The 27245-nt window shown below is 55.9% G+C and overlaps 10 protein-coding genes and 1 non-coding gene across 11 annotated transcripts; 6 read left to right on the forward strand and 5 right to left on the reverse strand.

Moving 5' to 3' along the window:
• Window positions 1-71: 71 nt before the first annotated feature.
• DICSQDRAFT_108201 (alpha/beta-hydrolase) lies at window positions 72-2641 on the forward strand (the record flags this gene model as incomplete). The annotated part of the gene is made up of 7 exons (XM_007367277.1): window positions 72-140; window positions 195-353; window positions 414-525; window positions 593-1613; window positions 1673-1720; window positions 1774-2125; window positions 2189-2641. The coding sequence occupies 7 exons, from the start codon at window positions 72-74 to the stop codon at window positions 2387-2389; spliced, it is 1962 nt and encodes a 653-aa protein (XP_007367339.1). The 3' UTR covers window positions 2390-2641.
• Window positions 2642-4175: 1534 nt separating this feature from the next.
• On the forward strand, window positions 4176-5324 carry DICSQDRAFT_128010 (uncharacterized protein; the record flags this gene model as incomplete). Its single annotated transcript, XM_007367278.1, has 7 exons — window positions 4176-4257; window positions 4303-4324; window positions 4383-4427; window positions 4488-4627; window positions 4682-4953; window positions 5014-5075; window positions 5132-5324. 7 exons carry the CDS (start codon window positions 4176-4178, stop codon window positions 5322-5324), a joined length of 816 nt encoding a protein of 271 aa, XP_007367340.1.
• Window positions 5325-5759: 435 nt separating this feature from the next.
• DICSQDRAFT_162264 (uncharacterized protein) lies at window positions 5760-8161 on the reverse strand. The gene is made up of 9 exons (XM_007367279.1): window positions 7968-8161; window positions 7870-7908; window positions 7762-7807; window positions 7555-7704; window positions 7415-7491; window positions 7243-7276; window positions 6798-7032; window positions 5971-6555; window positions 5760-5919 (listed from the first exon to the last, which is right to left on the reverse strand). The coding sequence occupies exons 1-8, from the start codon at window positions 8113-8115 to the stop codon at window positions 5971-5973; spliced, it is 1314 nt and encodes a 437-aa protein (XP_007367341.1). The 5' UTR covers window positions 8116-8161; the 3' UTR covers window positions 5760-5919.
• A 1924-nt stretch (window positions 8162-10085) lies between these two features.
• On the forward strand, window positions 10086-10997 carry DICSQDRAFT_64143 (uncharacterized protein; the record flags this gene model as incomplete). Its single annotated transcript, XM_007367280.1, has 4 exons — window positions 10086-10204; window positions 10257-10350; window positions 10408-10776; window positions 10845-10997. Coding segments are annotated over 4 exons (735 nt in total), but the record flags the coding sequence as incomplete, so codon positions are not given.
• A 90-nt stretch (window positions 10998-11087) lies between these two features.
• DICSQDRAFT_88651 (WD40 repeat-like protein) lies at window positions 11088-14577 on the forward strand. Its single transcript, XM_007367281.1, has 7 exons — window positions 11088-11471; window positions 11548-11695; window positions 11771-11797; window positions 11860-11980; window positions 12033-12136; window positions 12204-13548; window positions 13607-14577. Exons 1-7 carry the CDS (start codon window positions 11310-11312, stop codon window positions 14091-14093), a joined length of 2394 nt encoding a protein of 797 aa, XP_007367343.1. The 5' UTR covers window positions 11088-11309; the 3' UTR covers window positions 14094-14577.
• A 324-nt stretch (window positions 14578-14901) lies between these two features.
• On the reverse strand, window positions 14902-15565 carry DICSQDRAFT_64119 (uncharacterized protein; the record flags this gene model as incomplete). The annotated part of the gene is made up of 3 exons (XM_007367282.1): window positions 14902-15201; window positions 15290-15481; window positions 15548-15565. Coding segments are annotated over 3 exons (510 nt in total), but the record flags the coding sequence as incomplete, so codon positions are not given.
• A 1528-nt stretch (window positions 15566-17093) lies between these two features.
• DICSQDRAFT_181661 (FAD dependent oxidoreductase) lies at window positions 17094-19582 on the forward strand (the record flags this gene model as incomplete). Its single annotated transcript, XM_007367283.1, has 11 exons — window positions 17094-17244; window positions 17301-17404; window positions 17463-17498; window positions 17629-17857; window positions 17960-18090; window positions 18187-18204; window positions 18272-18322; window positions 18393-18518; window positions 18601-18758; window positions 18825-18897; window positions 18961-19582. 11 exons carry the CDS (start codon window positions 17094-17096, stop codon window positions 19357-19359), a joined length of 1476 nt encoding a protein of 491 aa, XP_007367345.1. The 3' UTR covers window positions 19360-19582.
• A 202-nt stretch (window positions 19583-19784) lies between these two features.
• DICSQDRAFT_t117 lies at window positions 19785-19857 on the forward strand. Its single transcript has one exon. It is a non-coding gene; the product is annotated as a tRNA-Thr (tRNA).
• A 78-nt stretch (window positions 19858-19935) lies between these two features.
• DICSQDRAFT_148213 (amidase signature enzyme) lies at window positions 19936-22022 on the reverse strand (the record flags this gene model as incomplete). Its single annotated transcript, XM_007367284.1, has 8 exons — window positions 19936-20165; window positions 20222-20406; window positions 20476-20609; window positions 20670-21031; window positions 21086-21430; window positions 21564-21753; window positions 21813-21905; window positions 21957-22022. The coding sequence occupies 8 exons, from the start codon at window positions 22020-22022 to the stop codon at window positions 19936-19938; spliced, it is 1605 nt and encodes a 534-aa protein (XP_007367346.1).
• A 632-nt stretch (window positions 22023-22654) lies between these two features.
• DICSQDRAFT_148214 (amidase signature enzyme) lies at window positions 22655-24755 on the reverse strand (the record flags this gene model as incomplete). The annotated part of the gene is made up of 8 exons (XM_007367285.1): window positions 22655-22905; window positions 22977-23161; window positions 23214-23347; window positions 23403-23770; window positions 23828-24172; window positions 24239-24256; window positions 24311-24500; window positions 24549-24755. 8 exons carry the CDS (start codon window positions 24753-24755, stop codon window positions 22655-22657), a joined length of 1698 nt encoding a protein of 565 aa, XP_007367347.1.
• An 831-nt stretch (window positions 24756-25586) lies between these two features.
• On the reverse strand, window positions 25587-27095 carry DICSQDRAFT_181663 (glycoside hydrolase family 43 protein; the record flags this gene model as incomplete). Its single annotated transcript, XM_007367286.1, has 7 exons — window positions 25587-25792; window positions 25856-26163; window positions 26217-26367; window positions 26419-26429; window positions 26491-26733; window positions 26793-26845; window positions 26893-27095. The coding sequence occupies 7 exons, from the start codon at window positions 27093-27095 to the stop codon at window positions 25766-25768; spliced, it is 996 nt and encodes a 331-aa protein (XP_007367348.1). The 3' UTR covers window positions 25587-25765.
• Window positions 27096-27245: the final 150 nt, after the last annotated feature.

The following is a 27245-nucleotide window of genomic DNA, read 5'->3' on the forward strand; positions in this document are numbered from 1 at the left end:
CGGATCCTCAGCGGCGCTCGATTAGGAGTCCCTGGGCGCTCGGTGCCCGGACGTTCTCCACTACTCCCACCATGGCGAAATCTACAGCTCCCTATGGCACTTGGACCTCTCCCGTCACTCTGGAAGTAATCCTTAAAAGTGTGCGTTATTCGGAGTGATCAGAGCATACGCGCCATAGTGATCCCACAAAGCAGGGCAGCAAGGTCGACGAGCTCCTAGCAGATCCGATTACATCTACCATCTACCACATCGAGAGGAGACCCGCAGAAGCCGGCCGTACTGTCATCGTCAAAACTGAGATAGGCGAGGATGTGGTAGGAAAGGAGTGGAATGTACGGACCGGGGTGCATGAGGTATGTACACTACCGCGTTCAAGTCGACGGAAGGGGCGGCTTACAGCGACATGCTCCCAGTATGGCGGTACCCCGGCAACAGCGTATGATGGCATTATCTACTTTTCCAACCTCGAAGATGGCCGAGTGTACAGGCTGATAGCGGGCCAGAAGCCTGAGGCAGTCACTCCTGGTATGTCTACTCTTCACTCCGACTTCCCATCAGCCTCCGGGATGAAATCTGGTCTCATACTACATAGAGAACAAGAACCACCGTTTTGCACAGCTCGCTGTTCATCCCAAGAAAACACACCTTCTTGTCGCGATCCTTGAAGACCATACTAAGCCACAGCCTGCGGATGTCGTCAATACGCTCGTAGTCATCGATACTAATGAGAAGACTGTGTCCCCTCTAATCTCCGGTGCCGACTTCTACTCGCACCCGACTTTCACACCAGATGGGACACACATAGCGTGGCAGCAATGGTTCCATCCTGACATGAGCTGGGAAGGCTGTGAGATCGGCGTCGCGGAGGTCCGCGTTGATACCGCCTCGATTAAAGTCGTAAATACGAAGCCAGTCGCCGGGCGGCCCCTCGATGTCAGTGCGACCTACCCTGTGTGGGCCTCGAACGACCTTTTGCTATTTGTATCGGACGAACATGGCTACTGGAACCCTTGGACGTACTCCGTCTCTTCGGGCAAAGCATCCGCAGTGCTCTCCAAGCCCGTTGATGAAGACTTTGCAGAGCCCGGCTGGCGACTTGGCTGGAGATTTGGCACCCCACTTGACAGCGAGGGAAAGTATGCCCTCTACACTGCGCTGAGGGAGGGCCGGAATGTACTCTACCTCATCAGCCTCCGCACCGGTACGCTGGAGGAGCTCGAGAGTCCATACGTGCACATCAACTATGTCACCCGCGTAACGCACGATGCGGTGGTGTTCCAAGGGCGGCGTAACGATGGCGAAGAAAGTACAGTGCTGTGCAACATCAAGGAGTACGCGAAGCCCAAGTTTACGTCCATCGGCCCCAGGGCGAACAAGGACGAATTGCCGTTCGACCGCGCATACGTGTCGGTGCCGCAGTCGTTTGTGCTCAAGGACCCGGAGACGGGCGAACCCTCCCATGTGATCTACTACCCGCCGACGAATCCCGAGTTTGCTGCCCCCGATGGAGAGAAACCTCCTGCGATCTTCAACGTTCACGGTGGTCCCACAAGTCGAACTTCGCAGGGACTAAGCTACCAGCGGCTATTCTATACCACGCGCGGATGGGCATGGTAAGCCGGTGTCTACGTCCGTATGCTTTCTTGTTCAACATTGGCCGGTTTCTTTTCAGGGTGGACGTCAACTATGGCGGCAGCAATGGTCATGGACGCAAATATAGGTGAGTCCCTACTATGCTCTACTTGTCGAGTGCAATCTGACGTGGTTCTGCAGTAAACGACTTGAAGGGCGGTGGGGTATTACCGATGTTCGAGACACCGTGGTCGCCGTCAAGCAGTTGTCATCGGAGCCATACTCCCTCGTCGACCACCAGCGCACTGCAGTCACAGGCGGCTCTGCGGGCGGTTACACCGTGCTCAAGACGTTATGCTCGTGCCCGGATGCGTTCGCGGCTGGGACATCTTCATATGGCATTTCGGACTTCTTCAAGCTTGCAGAATTTACGCACAAGTTCGAGAGCCAGTACCTGTTTAAGCTCGTAGGAGGCACTCCAGAGCAGGTTCCGGACGTGTATAAGGAGCGGTCACCCGTGTTCTTGGCGGGAAACATCAAGGCTCCGCTTCTGGTGCGTTATCGGGGGACAGCAACTCTTGATATCGCACAGATACTGAAATCTGCACTCGGATAGGTCCTCCAAGGCTCGGAAGATGCCGTGGTACCTCCAAACCAAGCGGAGGGCATCGTCGAAAACATCAGGAAGCGTGGTGGTCGTGTCGAATATACCGTCTTTCAGGGAGAAGGTCACGGGTGGAGAAAGGAGGAGAATATCCGTGCCGCGCTCGAGAAGGAGCTCGCGTTCTACGAGGACGTGTTTGGTTTGCGGAAGTGAATGGTTTCACATGAACAACTGCATCGATGCTACCTAAATCATCCCTCGTGCCCAATCTCGTCTACTCTCAGACAGTCATTTCGTTGCAGCCAGTGAGGCCATGGCTCATCCAATGGTTTTGTCTTCAGATATCGAGAGAGCGGACGAAGCATTAGCGGTGAGTACATTAATGCTCGTGGTGATTCGGGACTTCCTGTAGAAGCTGTACTGCCACTGCTTGGCGTCATCCACCAGGGATTTCTATACAATCTCGATTCCATCCATGTTCGCTCCCCGTTGGGATCTCATGTAGACCATCTCTTCCGCCTCTTTCTCGTTATCCCGGCATCGAGTCCCAATTCCTCCCATTGATGATACCTTGGTCTTCAGGAAGGACCGATTGATCCTACCCATGTATGTGATTTCGTGCGCCTCTTACCTCCCTCATGGAAGCGTGCTGGCGGCCTTGTTGTCAGTTTACTAGCAAGATAGCCTACACAGGAAGCGCCAATCACAGCGGGATCATCGTGAGTTTGATCTCTCTCACAGACATCCGCGGACGCAGCTAAAAAAAACTGCGAACCAGTATGCTATGCTGGGAGGCTTGACAAGCCCTTGAGCTTGACATGGAACAGTCAGGTAGGGTGACGGACGGATGTGGCGACGATCGCGCCCAGGACTAGCCCCTGAAGCTGGGCCGCGCTCATCGAGCAGCAACAAGTCGGATCATTGAGCCTCATTCTCTCTAATTGTGCTATTGTAGTTTGAATTTCCCCGATAGGTGCGGCAATTCTAGTGCAATTGAGCGAACAGCGTGTGACGTTACGCACTGTGGTCCGTACTGAGGAGTCCAGAAGATCCGCTAAGTACTCCTACACAAGCACTGGAACTGCGGGAGATCGCATACTCAAGGATATCTGCCTAATAAGCAAGTCCACCCGACGCGTACTTCATACTTACTTATCCCCGGTATGGTGAGTTTCCTTCTTCCTCTCCGTGTCAGCAATGGCGATGTTCTCAGCACGCACGAGTTGGGCAGCCGAACACATGGTCCCATTCGCACCCATCATACGAGGTGCATGCTGTGACTCTCTGAGCAGAACTGCTCGTGGACTTACTACACCAATTGTACACGGTGCGCAAGCTCATTGAGTGGAGGTTGGAGTCAAAATACTGTGCATCGCATCACCGCATGATCCTCGAAATGGCACATGCAAATTCTGCTCCAGTGTGCACGCAAAGCGGTGCATGTGCATCCTCCTTCTACATTAGCCAGATTGCCCAATGCCCATGTCATCCAAAGTGCAAATACTCATGCGCCGGGCGCGAGCGTCTGTGGTCGCATCCGACATCAAACGAGTCTCTCCGATCAGCAGCGTCGTACGGCGCGGCCGGCAGAAACCAGCCGCATGGACCGCAGATCCCGCAGTGCTGGTGGCAGTGCTGGTAGAAGCAAGGGATGTGTCTCTTCGAATCTTTTCGCAGAACACCTTTGCTCACACCAACTCAAGGCACATACAGATTCTATCTGTATGAGTCACAATTTCCTGATGGTCGTCTTCGCCGGCAGAGGGAGTAACACACTGAACGAAAGCTGCGGCGCTTGTTTGATCAAGCGGCTCGTCGCCCGACGCGAGGGTAAAATCTCGACCTGATCCTGCGCATCATTGGCGATGCGCCGCTGGTGCCTTGTCATTACAGGTGATCTCCATCACTTGTCATCGCTTGTTTGAAGAGGACCATGTGTATAAGTAGGGATGGCCGGGGTGGGGGACAGTATCCCTCTTTTCTTGCCTGCATTTTGACAATGCGTTTCTCCGCCTTCGTTGCTCTTGCCCTCTTCACCGCTGTTGCCCAGGCCGGCAAGCGTGGTCTCACCTGGACATTTTGTGAGTTTGTATTTGTTGGCACAGTACTGTAGCTTGTCCTGACAGCGCGTACAGACAACAGCCCTCTGTAATTGGCCTAGGTTATATTCGGCTTGCAGGACTATTGACTAACCCCGACCTTCCAGTGACCCTGGTGTCTTCAACAACGGTGATGGCCAGGTCGTCGCAATGTACGTCTACTAGCGTAGCTCATTAGACTGCTATTGCTCGGAGTTGCTTATCGGCACTAGTTACGACTATGAAACCTTTGCGCCCCCTTCTAAGAACGGTGCCGGAGGTCTTGCCTTCATTGGCATGCAACGCTGTTTGGATTGTGATTCCAGCCCTATCTCTCAACTCGCTACTCGTCAGCAGCAGCAGGGCTGGGCTAGTAAGTATAGCGTCCCATCACACACTGAATGTAGCGATTGATGATAATGCCCAGCCGTCTTTACGCTGAACGAGCCAGATGTTAACGGAATCACCCCTCAACAAGCGGCGACTTGGTATCAGCAGAACATCAACCCGCTCGCGATCAAGAAGGCGCTTCCTGCTATCACTTCCAGCGCAAACGCGAACCAGGGCCTCGACTGGCTCCACCAGATGATTTCCGCGTGTGCGGGCAATTGCTTCTTCGATTATATCAATCTTCACCATTACGGCCCCGACTTTGCGACCTTCCAGAGCTACGTTGAGCAAGTCCACGCTCAGTTCCCTGTAAGTGTCGCCTCCTGAAGTCACTCATCGGAAACTCACTCACCGATTCATATACTATAGGACAAGCAGATCGTTATCACAGAGTTCGCCCTGCAGAACCCCCCCGGCGGCCAGAACGACCAGTATGTCTTCCTCATGTCTTGCTTGACCGATCCTCCGTATGCTCATCGCACCCTAGGGTCAACTTCTACAAGCAGGCGTTCGCGTACCTCGACGCCCAGCCCTTCGTCAACCTCTACTTTCCCTTCGTCGCGACGTCGCCCTCGCTTCTCCAGGCCAACGATGCCGCCGCCGTCTCCTTCGTCGGCACCGGCTCGTGTTTGTACAACAACGATGGCAGCCCTTCTGCTGTTGGCAACCTCATGTACTAGAGGCTCGCGGAGTGCCTTGAGGACTGGAGATCGAAGCAGCACGCTGCCAGGCAAGATCATGGCAAGAGTTGGATCACGACACGACGACCTCCCGTGGAGCGGGTATCGGCGTCATGTCAAACGTCCTTGCGACGTTACACGCTCATTACGAAGCACCTCCATTGAAGTGCCATATGTTACAACTCAAATCTAATTAATCCCCACGATACCCAATCAATTCAGTTATAGACTCTTGTGTCGCCTAGCCTGAACCTGCGACCGATACAATCATGCCAGATCCCACGCCCGCGCTCTCCGCCTTCTCGGTCCACGAGAGGGAGAGCCTCTGTGATGAGCAGACGAGGTCAGCGTAAGTGGACCGATGAAGCGGACCGGGAGCTGTATATACTACTGATACAGATTTACATGAGACACCAGAAGATAGGTATGGTACAAGCTTTAGATCAGAATGATCAATCGTCCCGTCGAACATGAGGAGCGAACGTAACATAGCACTGCGAGAGCAAGGACAAAATGCAAGGGGCGGTAAGATGTACAGCGCTAGCAATGGTGGAACGAACGAAAGCGAATCACAGAGCACTGAAAGAGATATCGACTGAGCAAATCGCTCAGCAAAACAGTATGTACGCAGGCATGAGTTGCTCACCTATATAGCAGAGCGGCACTGCGGACAGACGAAAGCGGGACCACTTAACAACTCCGCAGCAGCCTCGAACTCCCTCGCCCTCCTCTCCCAATACGGCACGTATACACTCGCGAGCAGATCGAACTGGGCCAAATCTTCACATAAGCCTTCCAACGCAGTGACTTCATCAGGCTGAGTCGATATCCCCTCTCCCGCCGTTCCCGTCTGCAAGCCATCCCAAAGGCCGCCCCATAGCTCGTGCCCTCCAGGCTGGTGAATCTCGTGGTCGCGTTCGCAGTTCATAGCTATGTCAACGTCGATAGTCCTCCCCTGCGTGAGCCAGAACAGGTCTTCCTGGCGCGCACGCTCGCGCTTGAGAAGCTCGTACCACTTCTCCGAGGCTTCGGGGGCGCCGTCGTGCTCGATCGCAGCGTAGACAAAGCGGCGCGCGAGGACGACGTCTGCGACGTTGCCGATCGCCCAGCCATTTGAGGCGCCGGAGCAGCGGACAATGGGTGACTGCGCGATAGTGAGGAGGCTTGGGGGTAAGTGAGAGAGTATCGAGCGATGGCGGCCCCAGAGCTCGAGGACTTCGTGTACTGTCATCTACAAGAGGACGATGATTGGAGATCAGCAGCCTGCCGAGAGGTACGAAGGATGCGGCATCATGGATGTACACTAGACCTCGATGGGTCTTGACTTTCATCTCACAAGTCATCATCAGATACACTCTCACAAGATACGTTCACAGACGGAGCGATAGCATTGGCTCGACGGCTTAGGACAGGGTACGACTCAACTACCACTGATTGCCACAGAGAACAGCTGTGAGAAAGAACATCGCTTACCTGCTCCGTCGACTCGGGAACAAGGTCGCGAGACTCGGGCTCGCAGAAATGACCGAACAATACGAAGGGGGCTTCGCTGTCGGGATCGACGGCGAGGAGTCGGATCCCGCGGGTGGACGGAGGCGCGACCACGTCGACAGCGTTCAAATGGGGGAGGCACGATGAGTGATACCACGTGCGACAGTCAAGCCTTGGGCAGAAATGCATCGGGTCCTTGTCTAAATGGGGGCTCGACCTATCATAGCATGAATAAGTCTGAAGTCAACGACGTTGCATACCGGACTTACGTCAAGACCGAGTCCCCTTGTAGTGCCGTGAGGGGGTAGGGATTATATGCCACATGGCATACGCAACTGTGCTCGCCAAGGGGGGGCTGGAGGGTCCGATTAGGTCCATGTAGTGGTCCTCCTGCAGCGCCATCGTCAGCGCACTAGCCCCGACCTACCTTGACTTGCTTCTTACGATACATGAGAGTCGTCCTGAGAAAGAAGGAGGTGGGACCAATTGGCGGTGGATTCAAGTCTTCTTCATGATACTCGTGGACATGGGTGATCGCTGGGACCGCTCGTAGTGAGCACGACAAGGAACCGGTTGTGCACTTGCACCCACACACCCACCTTGGAAGGCATAAGGAGCGACGTAATCATAGTCGTCCGATAGGATACGTTCGTACGGAGAATAGTTTTCCGGCTTGCTATGTGCGCTAACAGTGAGTATCGTGACACGCGCAGAGCCCGAATCATTGGGCGGGACTCACAATGACTTGATATATGCCGCTACGTCGTTACGGGACCAGTACCAGCGAACTTTTGCTATCGCTTCGGTTCTGTCCTGGTTAGCACGAATTTGACTAATATGCCCAATCCAAATGTCGTGGGTACCGTCATATGGAGAATTCAGTATAACACTGAAGGACGATGAGTACGGGTCAAAGATATATAAATTGATCCACGTCGCGACGTACTCATCCCCAGTCTTGAACAGTACGTTCCGTATTCCAAGGTTGCCTGCTTTCCATGTTCATGCAAGTAAGGCGACTCGTACTTGTGAAATCTGAAAGCTATCAACATACCATTGCTGATGGCCTTGTCGCTTGTCCGAAGTCCATCAACTACCACCCACAAAGACGTGAATACGGAGCACACCGCTGCACGTGAATGATCGACGTACCTGTGAACGCATATACGTGGTCCATCAATGCGAACTCCCGGTCTGCCGCAGCTTTCTCTTGGGCTACAACGTTGTCAATGCCCGAATTTCTGGACGCGGCTAGAGAACGACGACCACGCCCGCGTCCACGCCGACGACTCTTACTCATCGCGTATAGCGGCTGGGGGTGGTGATTAAGGGCGTTGTAGTGGAGGAAAGACAAGGGGAAGAAAGAAGTCTCGGCTCGCACAAGCACACATGAACTCTCACACCAAGGGTTTTCAATGGACGGTGGCCGATGGGTGCTGCGGCACTGGCACGTCTGCAGTTACGGTTCAAGTACCCGTGGTGGACGCCTAACGTGAGGTTGCGGACGTTGAGCGGCACCTCGCTAATCCTACCCATAACACGACCAAATACCCGCCACCACGCCTTCGCGTCGCGTGCGTCCACGCGCGCACTAATATTGTCCTCCAGCCACCGGCCTCGTAGAATCCCCCGTCCGTCTTCCTCTGGTCTCCTGTGTCCTCAGCTTCACGACTGTCATGTCTTTTGGCGGGTTTGGTACCACCCAGCAGCAGTCTGGAACGACTGGAAGCGGTTTGTTCGGTGGCGGCGGTGCGTTTGGTTTCAACCAGAATACAACCAGTACGCCCGCGGCCGGTGGCTCGGTTTTCGGCGCCACCAATTCCGCGCAACAAGGGACCAATACTGGAGGTGGACTCTTTGGTGCGGCAACCACGAATAACCAAACTGGTACCGGCACAGGAGGGTTGTTTGGCCCAACACAACCAGGCGGCGGTCTGTTCGGGAGCACGAACACAGCTGCACAACAGCCTACCGGTGGGTTGTTTGGGAATACTGGTCAGCAGTCTACAACCGGTGCCGCTCCTGCTGGCTCATTGTTCGGTTCCACAGCACAGGCAGGTGAGCTCACGACGCCGACTCTCTGCATGTCATGACGGAAGACTGGAAAGGCCTCTTGCGCCTTCCGCAACTTCTCCTCGAGCACCATGTAATCCGTGGATGATACTGAGAGCGTTGATGTTGAGTTGTATGCGTGGTCCGACACGCTCCTCGCAGTTTGCCGCTGCAGCTTCAGTATGTAGGGGTGGATTGACAGAGAGACGCGCCCTTCTTCATTCACTTTTTTGCACTTTGACTTGAATGGATTCATGGCGGCCGGGACTCTGCCTTGCCTTCACCGAACGATTGAGCAAGAACAACTCGATATACAACGAGAATCTAGTCAGACTCAACGAGGAGAAGTTCCACTCATGCTTGCATGTTCCAATCATCGTGAAAGATATCGACTGACATATGCATTTAGGAAACCCTGGCAGCAGCCTGTTTGGCAATGCTAACGCAAATCAAACAGCGGGAGCCACTGGTGGCGGCCTTTTCGGCAACAATGCCTCCGCAGGTAACACCACTGGCAGCGGCCTGTTTGGGAGCACCACAGGAACGAATACCGGTGGCGGCCTGTTCGGTAGTACCAACACCAACAATCAGGCCGCGCCGTCAGGTGGGCTCTTCGGAAGCACTGCCGCCGCACCGAACACTACAGGTGGTGGTCTTTTTGGCAGTAATACGAACACATCCACAACAGGCATGGGCGGTCTGTTCGGTTCGACGACCAACACTGCCGGAACGACGGGCGGCGGCCTCTTTAGCACTCAGCCCAGCACTTCCACCCAACAGCCATCCCTCTTCGGGAGCACAAGCCAGGCTCCTGGGAACTCCTTTTTCGGAGCCACACAGCAGCAGCAGCAGCAGCAGCAGCAGCAGCAGCAGCAACAACAACAACAGCAGCAGCAGCAGCAGCCAGGGTCACTGTTCGGGCAACAGAAGCCCGCAGGGGGCCTGTTTGGTGGTAGCACGCTTGGTGGAAACCTGCTCGGGGGTGCGAGCACGATAGGGGGCAATAGTTTGCTCGGGTCGACGACGAATAACCTGTTCGCATCAAAGCCGGCTCCCGGGCCTAGTCCCCAGCAGGATGCACAGACGCAGTACTGGCAGCTGTCCGAGAGGATCCAGAGTATTCAGGCCGCATGGGATCCTAACTCTCCACTGTGCCGCTTTCAGGTGAATTTCCAGGTCCGTGCGCGATCACTTAGCCAGACGCTAACGGTCGCTCGGCAGCATTACTTCTACAACCTGGTGGACCCTGCTCAGATACACCTATACGGCCGACCGCCTAACGCGACCAACGATGCCTTGTGGCAGAAGGCCGTCAACGAGAATCCCGATCCTACATGGTCCGCTGTCACATTCGACTCAAACAGTCCTGTAGTCTGACGCTATAGACAGTCACGTCCCTGTCATCGCCACCGGATTTGAGGACCTGCAAAAACGAGTCGAGGCTCAGACACAACAAGCCGCAGAGCAGCAGCAGAAGATCAAGGTCTGCCCCTATTATGTAATAAGACTTTGACTTCGCGAATGAACATTCTATCCTCAGGATCTACAAACGCGGATATCCGCCCTCGTGCAGCGGCACCAACTGTCAAACGCGTCCCGCTTACAGCGCGCGGCGGCCCTCCAGACTCAGCTGACGCACCGCGTGCTGAAGCTTGTGCAACACCTGCACCTCCTCATTCCCGCGCTGCGGTCGTCGGCTCTCCGCCCCGAGGAGGAGGCGCTGCGGACCGCGCTGGAGGAGATCGATGAGGAGGTGCGCCGTCCCGGGGGCACGGGCAGGATACGGGGCAAACTGAATGAGCTGTGGGCGCTGGTCGGCGCGGTGACGGCGGCGCGCGAGCGGGACCGGAGGCCGGGCGGCGTGGAGTGGACGGTCGTGGACGAGGATGGACTGGCTCAGATCGCTCAGGTGAGCGCCGCATGTTGCAGCGGGGTTCATTGTTTGTGTGAAGGGTGCACACTTACATGTGACTGCAGATCCTCGCGGAAGAACAGGCCGGCCTCGCCCATTTGACGAAGTTGCTGCAGAAAGACCTGAAAGATCTCGCCGTGGTACTGGGCAAGGACCCGAAGGAGTATGACTCTGACATGATGTCCTCGACTGCGACGTTCCGCGGAAGCACGCTCTGATGGATTGTATTGATATGCTATCGACACTAGTATTTGTGTAGGCTACTGAATATACCGGGCTTGTCTCCATTGGATTACTCCTTTGTATTGGCCGTAACCAATCGGTCAGTCGAGATTATGGGAACGGCCGAAATGCGGGTTATGCCGTCCAGGGGCGCCATAGGCGGACAAAGTGACACCGAGCCGCTTAGCGCACGCGTAGCCGCCACCGCTGAGCCTCTGTGACCTCCTCAACCACCGATCCCATTCTCCCCCTCTCCTTTCATCCTCTGCGCCTTACATTGTGTATGAACCCTTTGGAACGCTAGTAACATGCGCGTCCGCACACTCGAAATCCGCTGGCACGACTCCAAGCCGATATCTACTTGCGACTTCCAGCCAATCCCGTTCAAGAAGGCGCGCCCCGCACAGGACAAGCAGTTCCCTGCGCAAGCCTACCGCCTCGCGACTGGCGGCGAGGACAACCATGTCAGAGTGAGTACACATACAATCCTCGCCTGCGCGCAGGATCAAGCTGAAGTCGCTCGTTCGCGAACGTTGGGTGTTGTAGTTATGGACGGTGCACCCGAACATCCTGCCCCCATCCCTGGTCGAGGGCACGTCTGAGACCCCTGCGCCGCGGCCGCCACGCGTCGAGTACCTCGCGACGCTCAGCAGGCACTCCGCCGCAGTGAACGTCGTGCGCTTCAGTCCGAACGGTGAGTCCGATCCTTAGTCACAGCGAGCGAGGGGTGTTCACACGCGTCCGGGGTCGCTGACGCGCGTCATCACAGGCGACCTGATCGCGTCCGCGGGAGATGGTACGTCGTGTGCTGTACGTCTAGGGAACACTGAACAGTGATACTGAGTGGTTGCGACGCAGATGGCATGATCATTGTCTGGGCCCCGACGGCGAGCCCGCATGCGAGCAGCTACGGCAGCGACCTTACTCCTGAGGATATGCAATATGAGAAGGAGCACTGGAAGCCTCGAACCGCATTCCGGTACGCATCTTGCTCATGTCTGCACGTATCCCTGTGCCCAACACGCGTGCAGGTGCACGACCATGCAGGTTTACGATCTCGCCTGGAGCCCGACGGGCGAGTACATCATTGCGGGCAGTACAGACAACTGCGCCCGGATATTCACAGCGAGCGAAGGTGCGTGTCGTGCTTCTATCATCATGTCATATGACAGGTTCTGACGATACGATGACTTCGTCCGCAGGCAAGTGCGTGCACGAGATCGCCGAGCACAATCACTACGTCCAAGGCGTCGCCTGGGATCCACTGAACGAATACATCGCAACACAGAGTAGTGATCGCTCCATGCACATTTACAGCATATCGTACAAGTCTGGCGGCGCACTCGAGGTGCACGCCGTTGGCAAGAACGCGCGCATGGGTCACCGCCACAGCCGGACGCCCAGTACCCATGGGCGTCCACGAAACTTCCGACGCGAATCGACGGCGAGCGAGACAGAGTCGGTGATCACGAGCGTGAGCGAGCGGCTCAACGACGAGGTCGCCGCCTCACCCAGCTTGAAGGAGCAGCAGCCGCCACCCCCGGCGATGCTCACTCCCACTGCGTCGGTCGCGAGCACGCCCTCGATGACCATGTTCCCACCCCCATACGAGCGGCCATCGTCGAGACGCTCCTCGTTCAGCGGCTCGAATGCACCAAGTTCTCCCGCGAATTATAGTCGATACGGACGCTCGCCGTCTCCGATGCCCGCTCTTCCTGCTATCCGTATGGCTCCGACGGCGGCCTGGGCGTCCGTCAGGCTCTACGGCGACGAAAGTTTCTCCAACTTCTTCCGACGGCTGACGTTCAGCCCTGACGGCGGCCTCCTCCTAACCCCTGCCGGCCAGTTCGAGGACCCGTCCGTGATACCTACCGCGAGCGCCAGCTCGTCCAAGTTCAGCGAGCAACAGACTCGGGGCCGCAAGGGTAACCCGAGCGGCGGTGACGCCAGGGACGGCTCGTCATCCGTGTACATCTACTCGCGCGCCAACTTTGCCCGGCCGCCTATTGCGCGCCTGCCCGGGCACAAGAAGGCTAGTGTTGCGGTGCGCTTCTCGCCCATTCTCTACGAGCTCCGTCCGGGCGTGTGGGCGTCCGAGTCCCAGGAGCCCAAGAGTGTCATGCTCGACCCTGGGGTAGAGGTGTCAGTCGACGTTGATATCGGCATTCAGCCCGGATCGGCGCAGGATAAGACCCCTCACCCGTCCCCCGTGAAGCCATCGGGGAGCACGTTGTTGTCGGGGTCTGGGGGCATCGCTGCGCCCTCGCCGCGCATTGCCATACCCACTGGGCCGAATGCGGCGATGATGCCGTCCCCTGCGCTGTCTGCAACGGACTCGATGCGTCCCCCTACGCCGGCAGCATCGAAGCCTGGCACCCCGGCTCCGCCAATGACCCCCACGGCGACTGCTTCCGTCTTCGCGCTGCCGTACAGGATGCTGTACGCGGTTGCGACGATGGACACCGTGATGATATACGACACGCAGCAGGCGGGACCCGTCTGCCTCCTGACGAAGCTGCATTACGACGAGTTCACGGACATGTCCTGGTGAGTCTTCTCACCCCTAGCTCCACATGCCGCCGTCCCTGATACGAAACCCCCGCAGGTCGCCCGACGGCCAATGCCTCATGCTCTCTTCGCGCGACGGCTACTGCACGCTCGTCGTCTTCGACGAGATCCTCCCCGCCTACCACACGCAGCAGCACACCCTCCAGCTGCAGTCCATCGCGCACCACCACGCCCTGCCCCTCACCAACTCCGCGTCGTCGACAATGGCGACGCCGCTCTCCACCCCCTCCACGCACGCCGTGGGCCTCCCCACCCTCTCGCCTATCACCTCCCTCCCCATGCCCCTGCCGACCCCGTCCAGCTCGAGCGTGCTGGGCAAGCGTAGCGCCGAGCCACCGCTCACGCCTGCTGCGAGTGTCGACGAGAACGTGCTCGGAGGGGGGAGGACGGCAAGCGAGGCGCTCGAGGGCCCGTCCGCCGGCTCCGGGGACGCGTCTGGGCCCGCGCAGGGCGATGACGCGAAGGAACCCCCGAGGAAAAAACGGCGAGCTGCGCTCACGCGCGTGGGCGACCTCGGGTCGTGATGCCGACTCGGTCTCGCTCGTTCTCGCCCCGCTCAGAGGCCGGCGAAGAACCGAGGGTCGCGATTGTGCCCGTTTCACACCTGTCTTGCCGTCCCACCAGCTTGCTTATGCTGGTCTGAGTTATCTCTTGTGTATCATTTGTGAATACTGTTTCCTTTGCGTCTCATCCTATCCGCTCTTGGTCGCGCCTGTTCCTCTATCTCTCGTCTCCTGTCGTTGTCTCGTCTTGCCCAGCGGCCGCATACTGTAAACCGTTAAGTTAGCCGCAACACGCGTCCTGTCTAATCGCCCACATCCTGTCTACCGTTCCTGCTTGTGTCTTCTTGATATCCTCCTGAATTGAACCGTCCACGATCCACGTGAATGTCGTTGTCTCAATTCGTATTGCTATTACGCACGCACGCTTGCCTCTAGGTTCCTCTTGTGTAACAGCATGACCCTCATAGCAACCCGCACAAATCCCGTGTAACGAACTCGTCCTCCCCTTGAACAGGACAGAAATGCGTGGAAGCACCCCCATAGTGACGGCTGATATCATGTCGGATATGATTCGTGCGAACTTATGAGCGGCGGAAGCATGAAGTGCAGGAGACAAGATACAGTTCCAGTTGGACACACCGCGAAGCAGGTCTGTCGTCACCCATGGCATATTAGAATTTAGGCATGGATGTGATGGGGGCATGCGTCAGGCATGGACATGTGATATACATGTGGGGGTTTTGCGAACAGCACAACGAAGACAAAACAGAATCCACACAGATCAGAACTAGAAAGTGATGGTCAGCATCCCAGCCGCCAATACTCAAAGTCACAGAGAAAGAGCGGTGAACGAGACGGGGAGTAGTAATGAAAGAGATGTCAAGGCGTAGAAAAGTCGGAGTGACAGAGAGTTGAAGGGATGTGATGGAGAAGGGATACGTACCCTGAGAGGCTGGAAGAACCACTTGTTTTTCCCGCTCGTGTACCTGTCCTCCAGGAGCTTCTTGATCTGCTTCTTCGAGTCCTCTCGTTGCGAAACCTCCTTGAAGGTCTCCGAACCAACGACACCCTTGAGGCCCTCGAGCTCAAGTGCGTAACGCGTAGGGAAGAGGTGGGAGTAGTTGACAACCTGCACGCAAGGGCATACGTTCAGCCTCCGAATATACATCCTCTCCACGCGCAGAAACCCCGTAGAAAGTTGAGCAAGGAGTACAAACCTTGATGAAGGGCTTAATCTTGCTGCGCTTCGCAACCTTCTTCGCACCCATACGCTTCGTCACCTTGAGGGGGTAACGCTCGATGCCGGCAACGATCGCATGGGGGTAGGGCCGCTCCTTGGTGCCCTCGTCGAGCTGCTTGATGACAACAACCTTGTGGCCCGCCTGGCGGCCCTGGAGAACGATCGCAACCTGGGCCCGAGTCAATATACCATCCTACGTCCCGCAATTCCTGATTCCGCTTGGAAGCGTACGTACTTTGCCGGGCTTGTAGACTAGTCATCATGGACAGAATGTTAGCAAGAGTTCCACATACGAGCATAAGTTCCCGTAGGGACGTACTCTTGGGCATTTTGAAGAATTGAGGGAGAGGACGGAGCGGGCGGGACTTGCTACCTTGCTTGCTCTCTGCTCGCCCGCCTGAGCTACAGCGCCCGCAGCTGCTCAGCCACCCGGGGTATGCCGACTTTGCTGCTATACAGTTCTTTTGATAGAGGCATCAGGCGTCTTTCCTAATTTGAACAGGTGCTCATAAAGTGATGCGCCTGCGCCACGGCGTCAGTGATACCTATAATACTTACGGTCCCGGCTGGAAATACTTATCCTTGGCCAACGTGGCCAAGACTCTCCACACTCGATCGAGTTGAGTGCGTCATATCGGTTCATGAAACGCTAATGAATATAGTCTCGAGCATTAATCTGATGGGCAGCTTGGATTTGTGTCGACCTAGGGCTTCCTGGTAGCGGCAGAGGACCAGTGGTCATCCCATTTACGCTGCTCATCATGGCGGGCGGCCTTTCATCTGTCGTACTGCTTGCGACGGCGCCCGGATATCCTTGACCTTCTCACCTGCAGCCCGAATCAGTGCCGTGAAGAGGAACGTTTCCTGAAGGCAACGCACATACGGGGCAACAATCAGCTCTCAATGACCGCACAACACAAGACACGCGGCGATCCATGTTTTATGTGGGACTTATGCCTTCGATGCTCCCACAGCACCTCAAGTGACCGGCCAGTTCACGAATCGCAAGGCATGGCTAGATATACGAACTGATTGTCGCTCGGCGGTTGCGGTGTTAGGCCGCAGCTGCTCACACTAGTCACAAATGCAGGTCCCATTTCTCGCGGGATCGATGGAGCGATCGAGCAGGTCGACAGGAACCAATGCTTAGGCCGCCGTTGTCCATCAACGTTAGTCTCCACTTGCGTCATGTCGTCTCCCCACCGGCACGGAACGATGAACATGAAGCCTCCTCGTCCTCCTCGGCAGTCACACCGCTCCGTACCTTGTTTCGGAAGGATCGTCCAGTCACTGTGTTGTGCAAAGAGTCGGCTCGTCCGAGCCATGAGGCCCATGACACATCTTGTATCAATCACCGGCACTAACGCAAGCGGGAGCTCGGAGGCCCCGGTGAGCACGCCACCAAGGACTGTGATCGCCAACCAAGCATTCTGTCAGCTTCAAACAAGTCCGTCCAGGGTCGAATCCAGAGGCGATGACGGCAGCTGACCGCGAGCCGACCCTGGTACGCAACGCGCCGGTCGCTCGGTTCTGAAGTTCAACCCAAATGTTCGCGCTTCCGGCTCCAGTTTCGCTGTCGTTCCTGGCACACACCGCGCGGTCCCTAGACCGCTGCGTCTCTGGTACTTATACCCAGCTTCTTGTGAGTTGCTTCCCTTCGTGCTTGCGCGGGCTCTCTGACGTCGACACTGACAACCCACCTCTCTTCCGTGCCCTCTGTCCGACGCACAACCTCTCGCAGGCACACTAACCCCACATATCTGTTGCTCGTTAAAGTCGAGATGCGTCAATCGCTTGCGACCGCCACATTCGTTTTCTCCTCCCTGCTCTCGCTGGCTGTCGGGGAGAGCCTGCAGGCGCGTAGTCAATATGATAGCACCTGCAAGGAGATCGAGCAAGCCATCTCCTCCGCATCCGCCCTCTACTGGCCTGGTGGGTCTTCGTGGCGCCCGCTATATGCGCGCTGATGCACATACTTCGTGACGCAGGATTGGGCTCATACTACAAGGACATCGGCCACTGGGCCACATCCAGCTCTGCTCAGGCCGCATGCTCTGTCGAGCCCGGGACCGCCGAAGACGTCGGGAAGATCGTACGTCTTCCACTACTACGTGCATATGCTCGCACTCTAATATTATCTCCCTCTACAGCTTCAAATCCTTAGCGCAAACAACACGCCGTTCGCGGTACGTAACCCTCCGGCGTCCACACACAGCTTTTTGCCGTGTCCCTCATTCTTCCAAGGAAGCACGGACGGTGTGGTGCGGCTGAAGGAAACACATGCTGACTGACGTCCGACCCGCGGCGTTCTCACAGGTGAAGGGCGGAGGCCATGCGTCCAACCCCGGCTTCTCGTCGACGGAGGGCGTGCACATTGCTCTGTACCGTTTCAGTAGCGTGACGTACAACCAGGCCGCTCAGACCGCGGACGTCGGAGCCGGACTTATCTGGGACGACGTGTACTCGGACCTTGAGCCGTACTCCGTCAATATCATCGGTGGGCGCGTGACTGGGGTCGGTATAGCCGGCTTCACTCTTGGCGGAGGTGAGTACCATATCCGGTCTTGAGGTTTAGGTTTGGCGGGACCAGTAACTAGCCGCACGGATGCAGTGAGAAGAGATGCTGATGTCCTTGTGTGACGCACAGGGTTCTCGTGGAAGACGAACCAGTACGGGTTGACGGTTGACAACCTGACCGGCTTCGAGCTCGTGCTCCCTAACGGTACTGTCGCAGAGGTCACTCAGAGCTCGCACCCCGACCTCTTTTGGGGCCTGAAGGTGCGTGATAACCTCGTGATATACTGGCTCTGGCGCTTCTGCCGATCCTAACGACCGTCCCATCACCGCTTCTCGCGTTGTTGCATTGCTGTGCAGGGTGGCTTTAACAACTTCGTGAGTCTCCTCTTATTCGGGTCGCGTTGATGGCTTCCATTCGGCTCGACTTACGCGAGAGTCACAGGGGATCGTCACGAAGTTCACTCTGAAGACCTATGCACAGACCGAAGTCTGGGTGCGCGCGCGTTAATCCTTGCTCCGCGTGTTGCAAAGACTAACGTGCGGTCAATGTCTCTGGTTAACAGGGCGGTATCATCCTTGTTACCGAGGACCACCTCGACGACCTTACCGCGGCAACCCTCAAGTTCACACAGACCGTGACTGATCCGAAGGCCGCCATTCTGCCAACGTACAACTTCCTCATCGGCGAGGTACGTATCCTTCCTTCTTGCCCCAACCTGTTTCCAAGAATTACTGGTATCTGACCAAGTGGTACATGTTTCACGGTCGTAGCCTGGCGCAACGGTCATCCTCTTCTACGACTATCCGACAGCTCCTGAAGGCATCTTCGACGACTTCCTCGCCATCCCTGCCTTCTCGAAGGACATTGGGACCCGTACCTTCCTGGACCTCGTCCTGGCCTCGCCCTCGAACGCGACCAGCCCAGCCCGGTGAGTTTCACCATCGGTATCAGCGCTGCGCGTCGTCCTCATCCATTTTGCTGCTACTTCTCACAGTGGCATCTTCCACACCGTCTCCCTGCTCAAATATTCCCCTGCTATCATGGACGCCCTTGTCAACGAGACCAAGGTATGTTTTGCCTGCCCCCTCGACGGATGACACACACGCTAACACACTTCCTCTCTGGTGCAGTTCTGGGGCGAGCGCCTCTCTCTCAAGTCCGGCACGTTCATCTCCTACGACGTCGAGCCGTTCCTCCCGGATATCTTCTCCCACGCCCCCGAGAACTCGTCCGCGTACCCGTCCTCGCGCTCGTCGAGCCTCCTCCCGCTCAACATCTATTACGCGTACAGCGACGCGGGCCAGGACGAGACTTTCTGGGACGCCGCGCGGCAGAGCGCTGCGCAACTGACGGCGGTTGCGGTCGCCGACGGCCAAGACGTGGCCGACGCACCCCTGTACGGCAACTACGCGATCTTCGACACCCCGCTGGAGAGGATTTACGGGCAGAATGTGGACGCGCTGAAGGCGTTGAAGGCGAAGTACGATCCTGAGGGTGTCATGGCCCTTGCGGGCGGCTGGAAGTTCTGAGCGCGGACGGCAGAGAGAAACTACAGGACCATCTGCGTTATAACTTGCGTTATATATCGGACTTTCCAGGATTCCTTCAGGCCTAAGCCAACATAAACGGTCGCTTTCTTGTGTGCGTCATCCTCCACCTTCTTTTCGTGTTTCACAGTAGCGTATAGCTACTACTTTTTGTCCCGGATATTACCGTAACATGACTAGTAATCAATACGATGGTCGACCTGCGATGGCGGAGATTGGATGAGTAGGTCAACCAGTTCAAGACTCAGATATCCTTATTACCACGTTGAGACTGAATAGGATGCGTGGACTATATCTCACATACCTGGCACGTTGGCCAGCGTGACGGTACACGGTACTAGGATCTGCGTACGCCGGTTTTGGGGGTGAATGCTGGTGTATGTTGCTGGGGGCAACTTCCATTACCATCCCGTTTAGCTCAGTTGGTAGAGCGCGTCACTAGTAATGACGAGGTCAGTCGTTCGAGTCGGCTAATGGGAATTCTTTTATCTATTCCTGCTTCCATCTCATCCACGTACAGTGGCTAACTCATTAGAATCCGGTCTGCCTGGACAACGCCTAATTTCCAACAATGTCTGCGAGCTGCGTTTTCGGTATGGCTTCTGGGAACGCGAGTACCTTGAGACGGTTGTGCGTTGCCTGCTCATACGCAAAAGCGAACGTGATCAACTTGAATTCGCTAAATGCCGTCCCAACGAATGCGATTCCGAAAGGTTGGTTTGGTCCGCTGGAGCGTACTGGCTGGGCGGGCGCAAGGGTAGTGTTGGGAGGCAGGAATCCTAGAGGAACTGTATGATGCCCGCTGTTCAGTGCAAAACTTGCTTGAGATTCAGCTCCAGCCCACCTGTGACGATCGGGTATCCGACAATCGCAGCAGGTCCAGATGCCACACTACTTGGCATCAGGAGCGCGTCGACGCCGAACGTCTGCAAAGCCCCGTCGATCCCTCGCTTGCCTCCTAGGTCCTTGTCAGCTGCGATTGCGTTGAAATATGCCTGATCTACGGTAGTATTCTCTGAGGCGATGAATCTGTCAAGAAGCATTTAGTGGTCCATGCAAGTATGGGCGGGATCAGCGGCGATAGAGTGCTTGACGTACTCAGATTGATCCGTCCAGAACGGTTGGACGAGCTCTTCGTCTGCGTGCGCAATGTTGAATGCGATCAGGTCAGCGAGGTTCTTCACGCCCGTAGGGACCTCGAGAAGCTCCGAAATGTATTGATTGATGTCGACCTACAGGCATTCATTTGTCAGCTATGCCTCGTAACCCGATGTCAGTACTTTTCGGCCGACCTTGAAGTCAGTGTCGAGCACAATCGTCTCGTTGTTAGATGCTTCCAGTTCCGTGAAGTCCGGGAGGTCAGCAGGATCGACAATGGTGGCACCGAGGCCACGGATAGTGTCCAGCGAGGCGTTGAATGCAGCGACGACGTTGCTGTTGGTACGGGAAAAGAGTTTGCGAGGCACTCCGAGGCGGACGCCCTTGAGTCCGTCCGCCTTGAGGGCTTTGGTGAAGTCAGGGACGATCGGGGGTTGCGCGAAAGTGAAGTTGTCGCGGGGATCTCGACCCGCAATAGCGGAGAGGACGATAGCTGCGTCGGTCACAGAGCGAGCCATCGGACCAACGGTGTCTTGGTGCACGGAGATCGGGATGACTAGTTTGAAAGATGAGTCTGCCGACATCTCGCAGCCATTTAAAACACACGCACCTCCTGCTCTCGAAGTGAGTCCGACAGTCGGCTTAATGCCTACCAGATTGTTCTGATTGCTGGGAGAGATGATTGACCCGTCCGTCTCGGAACCTAGAGCGGCGGCCGCAAGGCCTATTGACGCGGAAATACCGCTGCCAGAGCTCGAGCCAGATGGATCCCCCAGTGGGACATACGCGCTCGAAGCCTGACCACCCCGACCGGAAAAGCCGTTTGGGACGTTACCACGGAAGTGAGCCCATTCGGAAAGATTCGCCTTCGCTAGGATGATGGCACCTGCGGCACGCAGCTTGCTGACGACATGCGCGTCGCGGGGTACGATAGATCCTAGTAGCGCGAAGGAACCTGCGTTGCATGCGACCTCAGCATGATGGTAACCGGGAGCGAAATGCACTCACCTGCGGTCGTGTTCATGCCTGTCCGACATACCCAGCTTGAACGCCACGTTTTAGACATGCAGAGAGGGTGGCATGCGTACCTTCGCTAGCGACTGTAGCGACGTTGTCCTTGACAATGATCGGTATTCCGTGCAGTGGTCCGCGTGAGCCTTGGAGACGCCTCTCGAGGTCGAGTTCAGCGGCTTGACTCAGCGCACTAGGGTTCGTCTCTATCACGGCGCGCAAGGTCGGCCCTTGCAAATTCACTTCCTCGATGCGTGCAAAATAGGCCTGGGGATTGGGTTTAGTAGCGCTCCGAATCAGTTGGACATATTGCTGAGATAGTTTGCCTTGACTAGGTCGACACTTGGGAAATGACCCTTCTCGAGGCCATCCTGCAGTTCGGCGATAGATGCCTCGTAGAGATCAGGGAACGTCACGGACTGTGCAGCTGTTGTGGGTCCCGACTGCTGAAGGCCGGCGGAAACGCAGACGAGGGCAAAGATCAGCACGAATGCCGAATACAGCTTCAGCTTCAGAGACAGCATATTGCGCGCCATCGGGGAGGTCCGAGATTCATCGCCTGGCATTTAGCTTATATGCGAGCAAAGACGTGCTCAAAGCTTATCATGATACCAGGGTGTAGCATGCGACGACCGTGAGTCGTTGGGAATTTGGACGGAGCACCGCATCCGTTCGACTGAGAACGAGAGGGAAGCGTCTCTTGCGCCTTCGAAGTTCCCATGATTACGATCATGTGGAATGGCTCGAGGCTCTAGTCTTGGTGCCCTTGTCCAATGCCACAAACGCTATAATTGATATCACGAAGAGGTATAAGCGACCATAGATGCACAGGCAAAATCCCGACAGCGTGAGATGAACGCAGAAAAAGAGAAATGCCATCGGGCACGCGATAGACACGTTACTGCAGCAACTGAGGAAAAGTCGAATGGAGTCATCGGGTACATATGTGCATACCTCCACGGGGATGAAGTATGATCGACTAGTTCCTGTTACTCCAGTCAACATGAGATTTGTTCGTGGCTAGCTTTCCAAATTCCAACCTTGATACACTTCGTCAACCATATATGACGTCAGAAGAGAGAAACGCTTCATTTATGCTGTCTACGACACCTGCCATCGCCCTCAACACGAGGCAGCTCGACACGACCGCTGATCTCCTTCGCGTAGGTCATTCAAGGACAGCTTGACGCCGCTTCCCCACGACATCCACCAGCTGAGTTTTGGGGATTGCGTCGGGGTAAGCGCGCATTTTCAAACGGGTATGAGTCGCCTGCTCGTACGCATACGCGTACGAGATCAGGTCAAATTCGCTGAAGGCCGTCCCCACGAAGGAGAGCCCAAAAGGCTGGTTCGGGCCAACGTCGCGGACTGGGGTCGCAGGCGAGAGTATCGCAGTAGCAGGGAGGAATCCAAGCGGCACTAGTGAAAAGGAACGTCAGGCGGTGGTCCAAGCCGAAAAAAAACCAAGAAAATGGACTGGAACAGCTTACCCGCTACAATGGGATAGCCAGCGACGGACGCAGGCGTAGAAGCCACCATGCTTGGCATAATGAGGGCGCTAAGATTGAGTGTTCGCAGCGTCGCGTCAATCCCTCGCTTGCCTCCGATGTCCCTGTTCATCACTATCGCGTCGAAGTAATCCTGGTCGACTGTGGCATTCAGCGCGGAGGTTAGTCTGGGTCCTAAGTCAGATTTCATATACAAAACATGGAGCTGGAAGAACCCACACAGATTGATCCGTCCAGTACGGTTCAACCAGCTCCTCATCTGCGTGTGCAATATTATACGCAACCAGGTCAGCAAGGTCCTTCACGCCCGAAGGTACCGCAAGCAATCCAGCGATGTAGCGTTTGAGATCCACCTATTTCGAGTACGAGCTTCAGCGTAAGCCATGCCGTGATGCGGCGAAAGCCTACCTTGAGGTCAGTGCGCATCACAGCTGTTTCGTTGGATTTGCTGTACATTTCGAACTCCTCGTGATTGACAAGCTCGGCCGGATCCACAATGGTAGCACCCAGTCTTCGCATCGTGTCGAGAGAGGCATTGAAGGCGACCGCCACAGCCTCGTTCAACCCCGCAAGCCGCCGCCGAGGCACGCCAAGACGCACACCCTTCAGTCCGTCCCGCTTAAGGGCGAGTGTATAGTCTGGCACTACGGAGGGCTGCGCGAGCGTATAGTTGTCGCGCTCATCTTGGCCGGCGAGTGCGGAGAGGAGTACTGCTGCATCTGCTACCGAGCGGGCCATCGGCCCCACCGTGTCCTGGTGCGAGGATATGGGAATGACTGACAAGGGCACGGCAATCAGTTAATCGCTAAGTGTACAGTGTCGGCATCGTTCACCTCCAGCCCTCGATGTCAACCCTACGGTAGGCTTTATTCCAACCAGATTGCCCCTGCTGCAAGGGAAAACGATCGACCCATCGGTCTCCGTGCCCAGAGCAGCTGCAGCGAGACCGATGGCGGTGGAGACAGCACTCCCAGAACTCGAGCCGGAAGGATCACCTTGCGGGACGTATGGGCTTGAGCATTGCCCACCTCGGGCGGACCACCCAGAAGGCAGGTCCCCACGTGCGTGCGACCATTCGGAGAGGTTCGCCTTGCCCAGGATGATAGCTCCCGCGGCCCGCAGCTTGGTCACCACGTGGGCGTCTCTAGGCACCACCGAGTTGAACAGAGCGAAAGACCCTAAAGCGGATGAATGTCATGTCAGATCAGCACTTGCTGCCAGGCGTTTCTGGAGGGACGGTTCACCAGCGGTCGTGTTCATTCCTTTGCGCTCATGGTGAGCATTACTACATACCATCTCAAGACAGTGCGTCTCACCTTCGCCTGCGACCGTCGCGATGTTGTCTTTGACAATTATGGGAATGCCGTGGAGTGGGCCTCGGGGCCCAGAAGCATACCGCTCAACGTCAAGTGCGCGAGCTATCGCCAATGCCATCGAGTTTGTTTCGATGATCGCTCGTAGCGCGGGTCCTTGGAGGTTCACTTCCTCAATCCTCGCGAGATAAGCCTGCAACTAGTCAACTATTGGGCTGATGCACAGCTATTGTCAACTTACCGTCACCAAATCGACACTGGTGAAGTGCCCTTGCTCAAGTCCCGCTTGCAGCTCGGCAATAGACGCTTCGTACAGATCTGGGAGGTTTGCTAGGCCCGGACTCCCACTCAACGGCAGCTGCGCACTATATGCGCCCCATGCTAGAGACAGGGCGAGGAATAAAACGGAGAAAAGACTCAATGACAATCTCAGCTTGCGAGTTTTCATGACTGAAGGCATTCCTGGTGCTGAACGCTCCGCGAGGACTGGGAGCTACGCACAGTACAAGAAACGATGGAGAAAGTGCCTTATCTCCGCAGTAGAATGCGTGGACACCAGAACAGCTACACATAGCGACAGGCGTGGTACCGTCTGAGTCATGCATATCAGATCCAGATCTGAACACAAAGGCATATGGACTGAGTTCGTGCTGACCTGGGCCAAGGCTCAACCTCATGTCATTCCTGCTTCGAGCCATGTTCCGACGATAGGGCTTCAATGGGGTCGGAACTTCGTTACTCAGGTCAGAGGTTCCCTGCGACTAGGATTGCCGGACTTGTTGCAACACATATCGGATGCACGTAGTTGCATGGTCGTGTCTAGTAGACGCAAAAGCTCGACGTACGCCAGGCGGAACAGCAAATCCAAAACCATCGATCGTGGCGTCAAGTCGGTAGGTAAATGACAAGTTCAGGTCGGGCGTCTCTTCAGTCGTGTCAAGTGGCTGCGGCCGGCAACCCTCTAGAGCTCCGAGCCTGATGTACCGTCGGATACAATATCGAGTTGGAGGAGATCACATAGTAGGGCAATCCCAGCTACTGCTATGATGTACCAGTACATTCATCATGCATCGCCCACACAGAGAAAAGCCCCAGATTAGCAGCGCTAGCTCGGCGGGGTAAGAGAGCGAAAGACTTGATCAACGCATTGGTGACTGCTACAACAAAGCGAGAATAACATGAGAGGCGGATGCGCGAAGTGCGTGCACAATGTGGCTGCATTGCGAGTGACTCAAGGGCTTTCACCCAGGCTCCAATATACATGAACATAGGTGTCCGCCCCACTCTCGGCAGCGTAGCCGTCGAACCGTATGTGAATCTGACTGTTACAGTGGAAAGATGGACGGGCTTGGATAGACTCAAAGGGTATAATATCACTGGTCCCCGAGGAGGGCTGTTCCGTCACCCATTGAATACGTTAGACCACACAACATGTTCTGGAATACTACGTTAAACGTGTCAGATGCTCGTCAGCACAGGCCATCCCTAGAGGTTCATCTAGCATGAGTACGGAGGACCATGTCGTCGACGGACAGCATATTCGCTCACCGAACTCCAATTGATTGCATTCAAGCCCAAGCTGGCGTACGTGTCGCTGTACGGCACAGGACTGTTGACAGGGATGTAGTGATAGACGAAGATGTCCTTTCCGCTCTTAGAGTCGGTGAAGATAGATTGCCCGCCGGGAGCATAAACGTTGCCGTGAGATGCCAGGACGAGTGTGCCCCCGGTATTGCGGAGATCCCGACCAGATGCATCTAGAAAGGGACCGTGCGCCGAGGAAGATCGTCCAACGAACACCTTGTACTCGTTTCCAGCCGGAGGGAGGGAAGACGCGCTGAATCCGCAGCAGAGTCCTGAAATACCGTTCAAGGCTTAAAAGACGCTACAGTTAAGTGAGATGGCGTACCGCTGCTGAAAAAGAGATAGTAGAAACTTCCGTGCTTCCAGACGAAAGATCCTTCCTCAGGTTGAGGTGAAGTCGAGTTGAATGATACCTGAACCGGTGAGCTCGTCGTGCTCTGGAAGTTGCTTCCCAGGTCGACTTGGAATATATCGCTCTACTCATTGATCAGCATACCCGTCGCCTCCCACGATCCCGAAGGGCATACCCAGAAAGAACCTGAAGGGATTGTTAGTACATAAGTAACATCCTACGATAGAGCTGTATAGTAAGAACTTACCGAAGGTCAAGACGGGGGAGCCGCCCTCATCAATTACCAAGTTTGGATCGATGGCATTGTATGCGTCGCCCGTTGTCGAGCGGAAGACTTGTCCAAGGTCTGTCCACGTCCCTGGGTCCATGCTAGGTGACGTCGCCAGTCCAATCGCGGATTCCTGGGAGCCGAACGTCGAAACAGAGTAGTACGCGTAGTACACTCCGTTATGCAACGACACGTCGGGCGCCCAAATGTCATCTCGACCCGCTACGAAGCAAGCCGTACCAGTCAGCACCATCGCTCTGCTTGCTCACAGCAACAATCACCTAAATTGATAGTGGAGTTATTCGGGAGAATAGACCCCACTGAAGTCCATGGCCTGAGGTAATGTGAGTGTGCAGCTTCCACCGGCATGGATAGACGTACCCAGCTAAGTTGGTAGCAGTGATTATACCGCCCTTATTATGGGTCGTAAACACGAAATACTTCCCATCACTAACACGCTGGACCAGACTGGGATCGTGTACGAAGAAAGAGTCGCCCGAGAGGGCTAAAGGGTCTGGAAACGCGGCAAGACTCCCTACAATGAGGGTCAAGCAGCTGATAAGTGCAGTCAGAGCGGTGAACATGGTGGGCGATAGCACCTCCCACCTGAACGAGTCAACATGCCCTATATAGTCTCCCACCTCCACTATAGCATGTTACGTCGTCGTGGAAGTCGCGGAGAAATGGTCATGGTTGTATGGCTGGTGACCATAAGGAAGGCGGAACGGGAGAGT

This window comes from Dichomitus squalens, assembly GCF_000275845.1.
Source record: "Dichomitus squalens LYAD-421 SS1 unplaced genomic scaffold DICSQscaffold_24, whole genome shotgun sequence".
NCBI classification, from domain to species: Eukaryota; Fungi; Basidiomycota; class Agaricomycetes; order Polyporales; family Polyporaceae; genus Dichomitus; species Dichomitus squalens.

What these genes read in the sequence shown, in the direction of transcription:
- DICSQDRAFT_88651 (XM_007367281.1), top strand. Translation starts at nt 11,310, where the DNA reads ATGCGCGTCCGCACACTCGAAATCCGCTGGCACGACTCCAAGCCGATA. An exon ending in CGTGCGCTTCAGTCCGAACG is followed by an intron (nt 11,696 to 11,770) that starts GTGAGTCCGATC and finishes GCGTCATCACAG; the next exon opens with GCGACCTGATCGCGTCCGCG. An exon ending in GATATTCACAGCGAGCGAAG is followed by an intron (nt 12,137 to 12,203) that starts GTGCGTGTCGTG and finishes CTTCGTCCGCAG; the next exon opens with GCAAGTGCGTGCACGAGATC.
- DICSQDRAFT_162264 (XM_007367279.1), bottom strand. Translation starts at nt 8,115, where the DNA reads ATGAGTAAGAGTCGTCGGCGTGGACGCGGGCGTGGTCGTCGTTCTCTA. An exon ending in CCACGTATATGCGTTCACAG is followed by an intron (nt 7,909 to 7,967) that starts GTACGTCGATCA and finishes TGTGGGTGGTAG; the next exon opens with TTGATGGACTTCGGACAAGC. An exon ending in CGACAAGGCCATCAGCAATG is followed by an intron (nt 7,808 to 7,869) that starts GTATGTTGATAG and finishes GAACATGGAAAG; the next exon opens with CAGGCAACCTTGGAATACGG.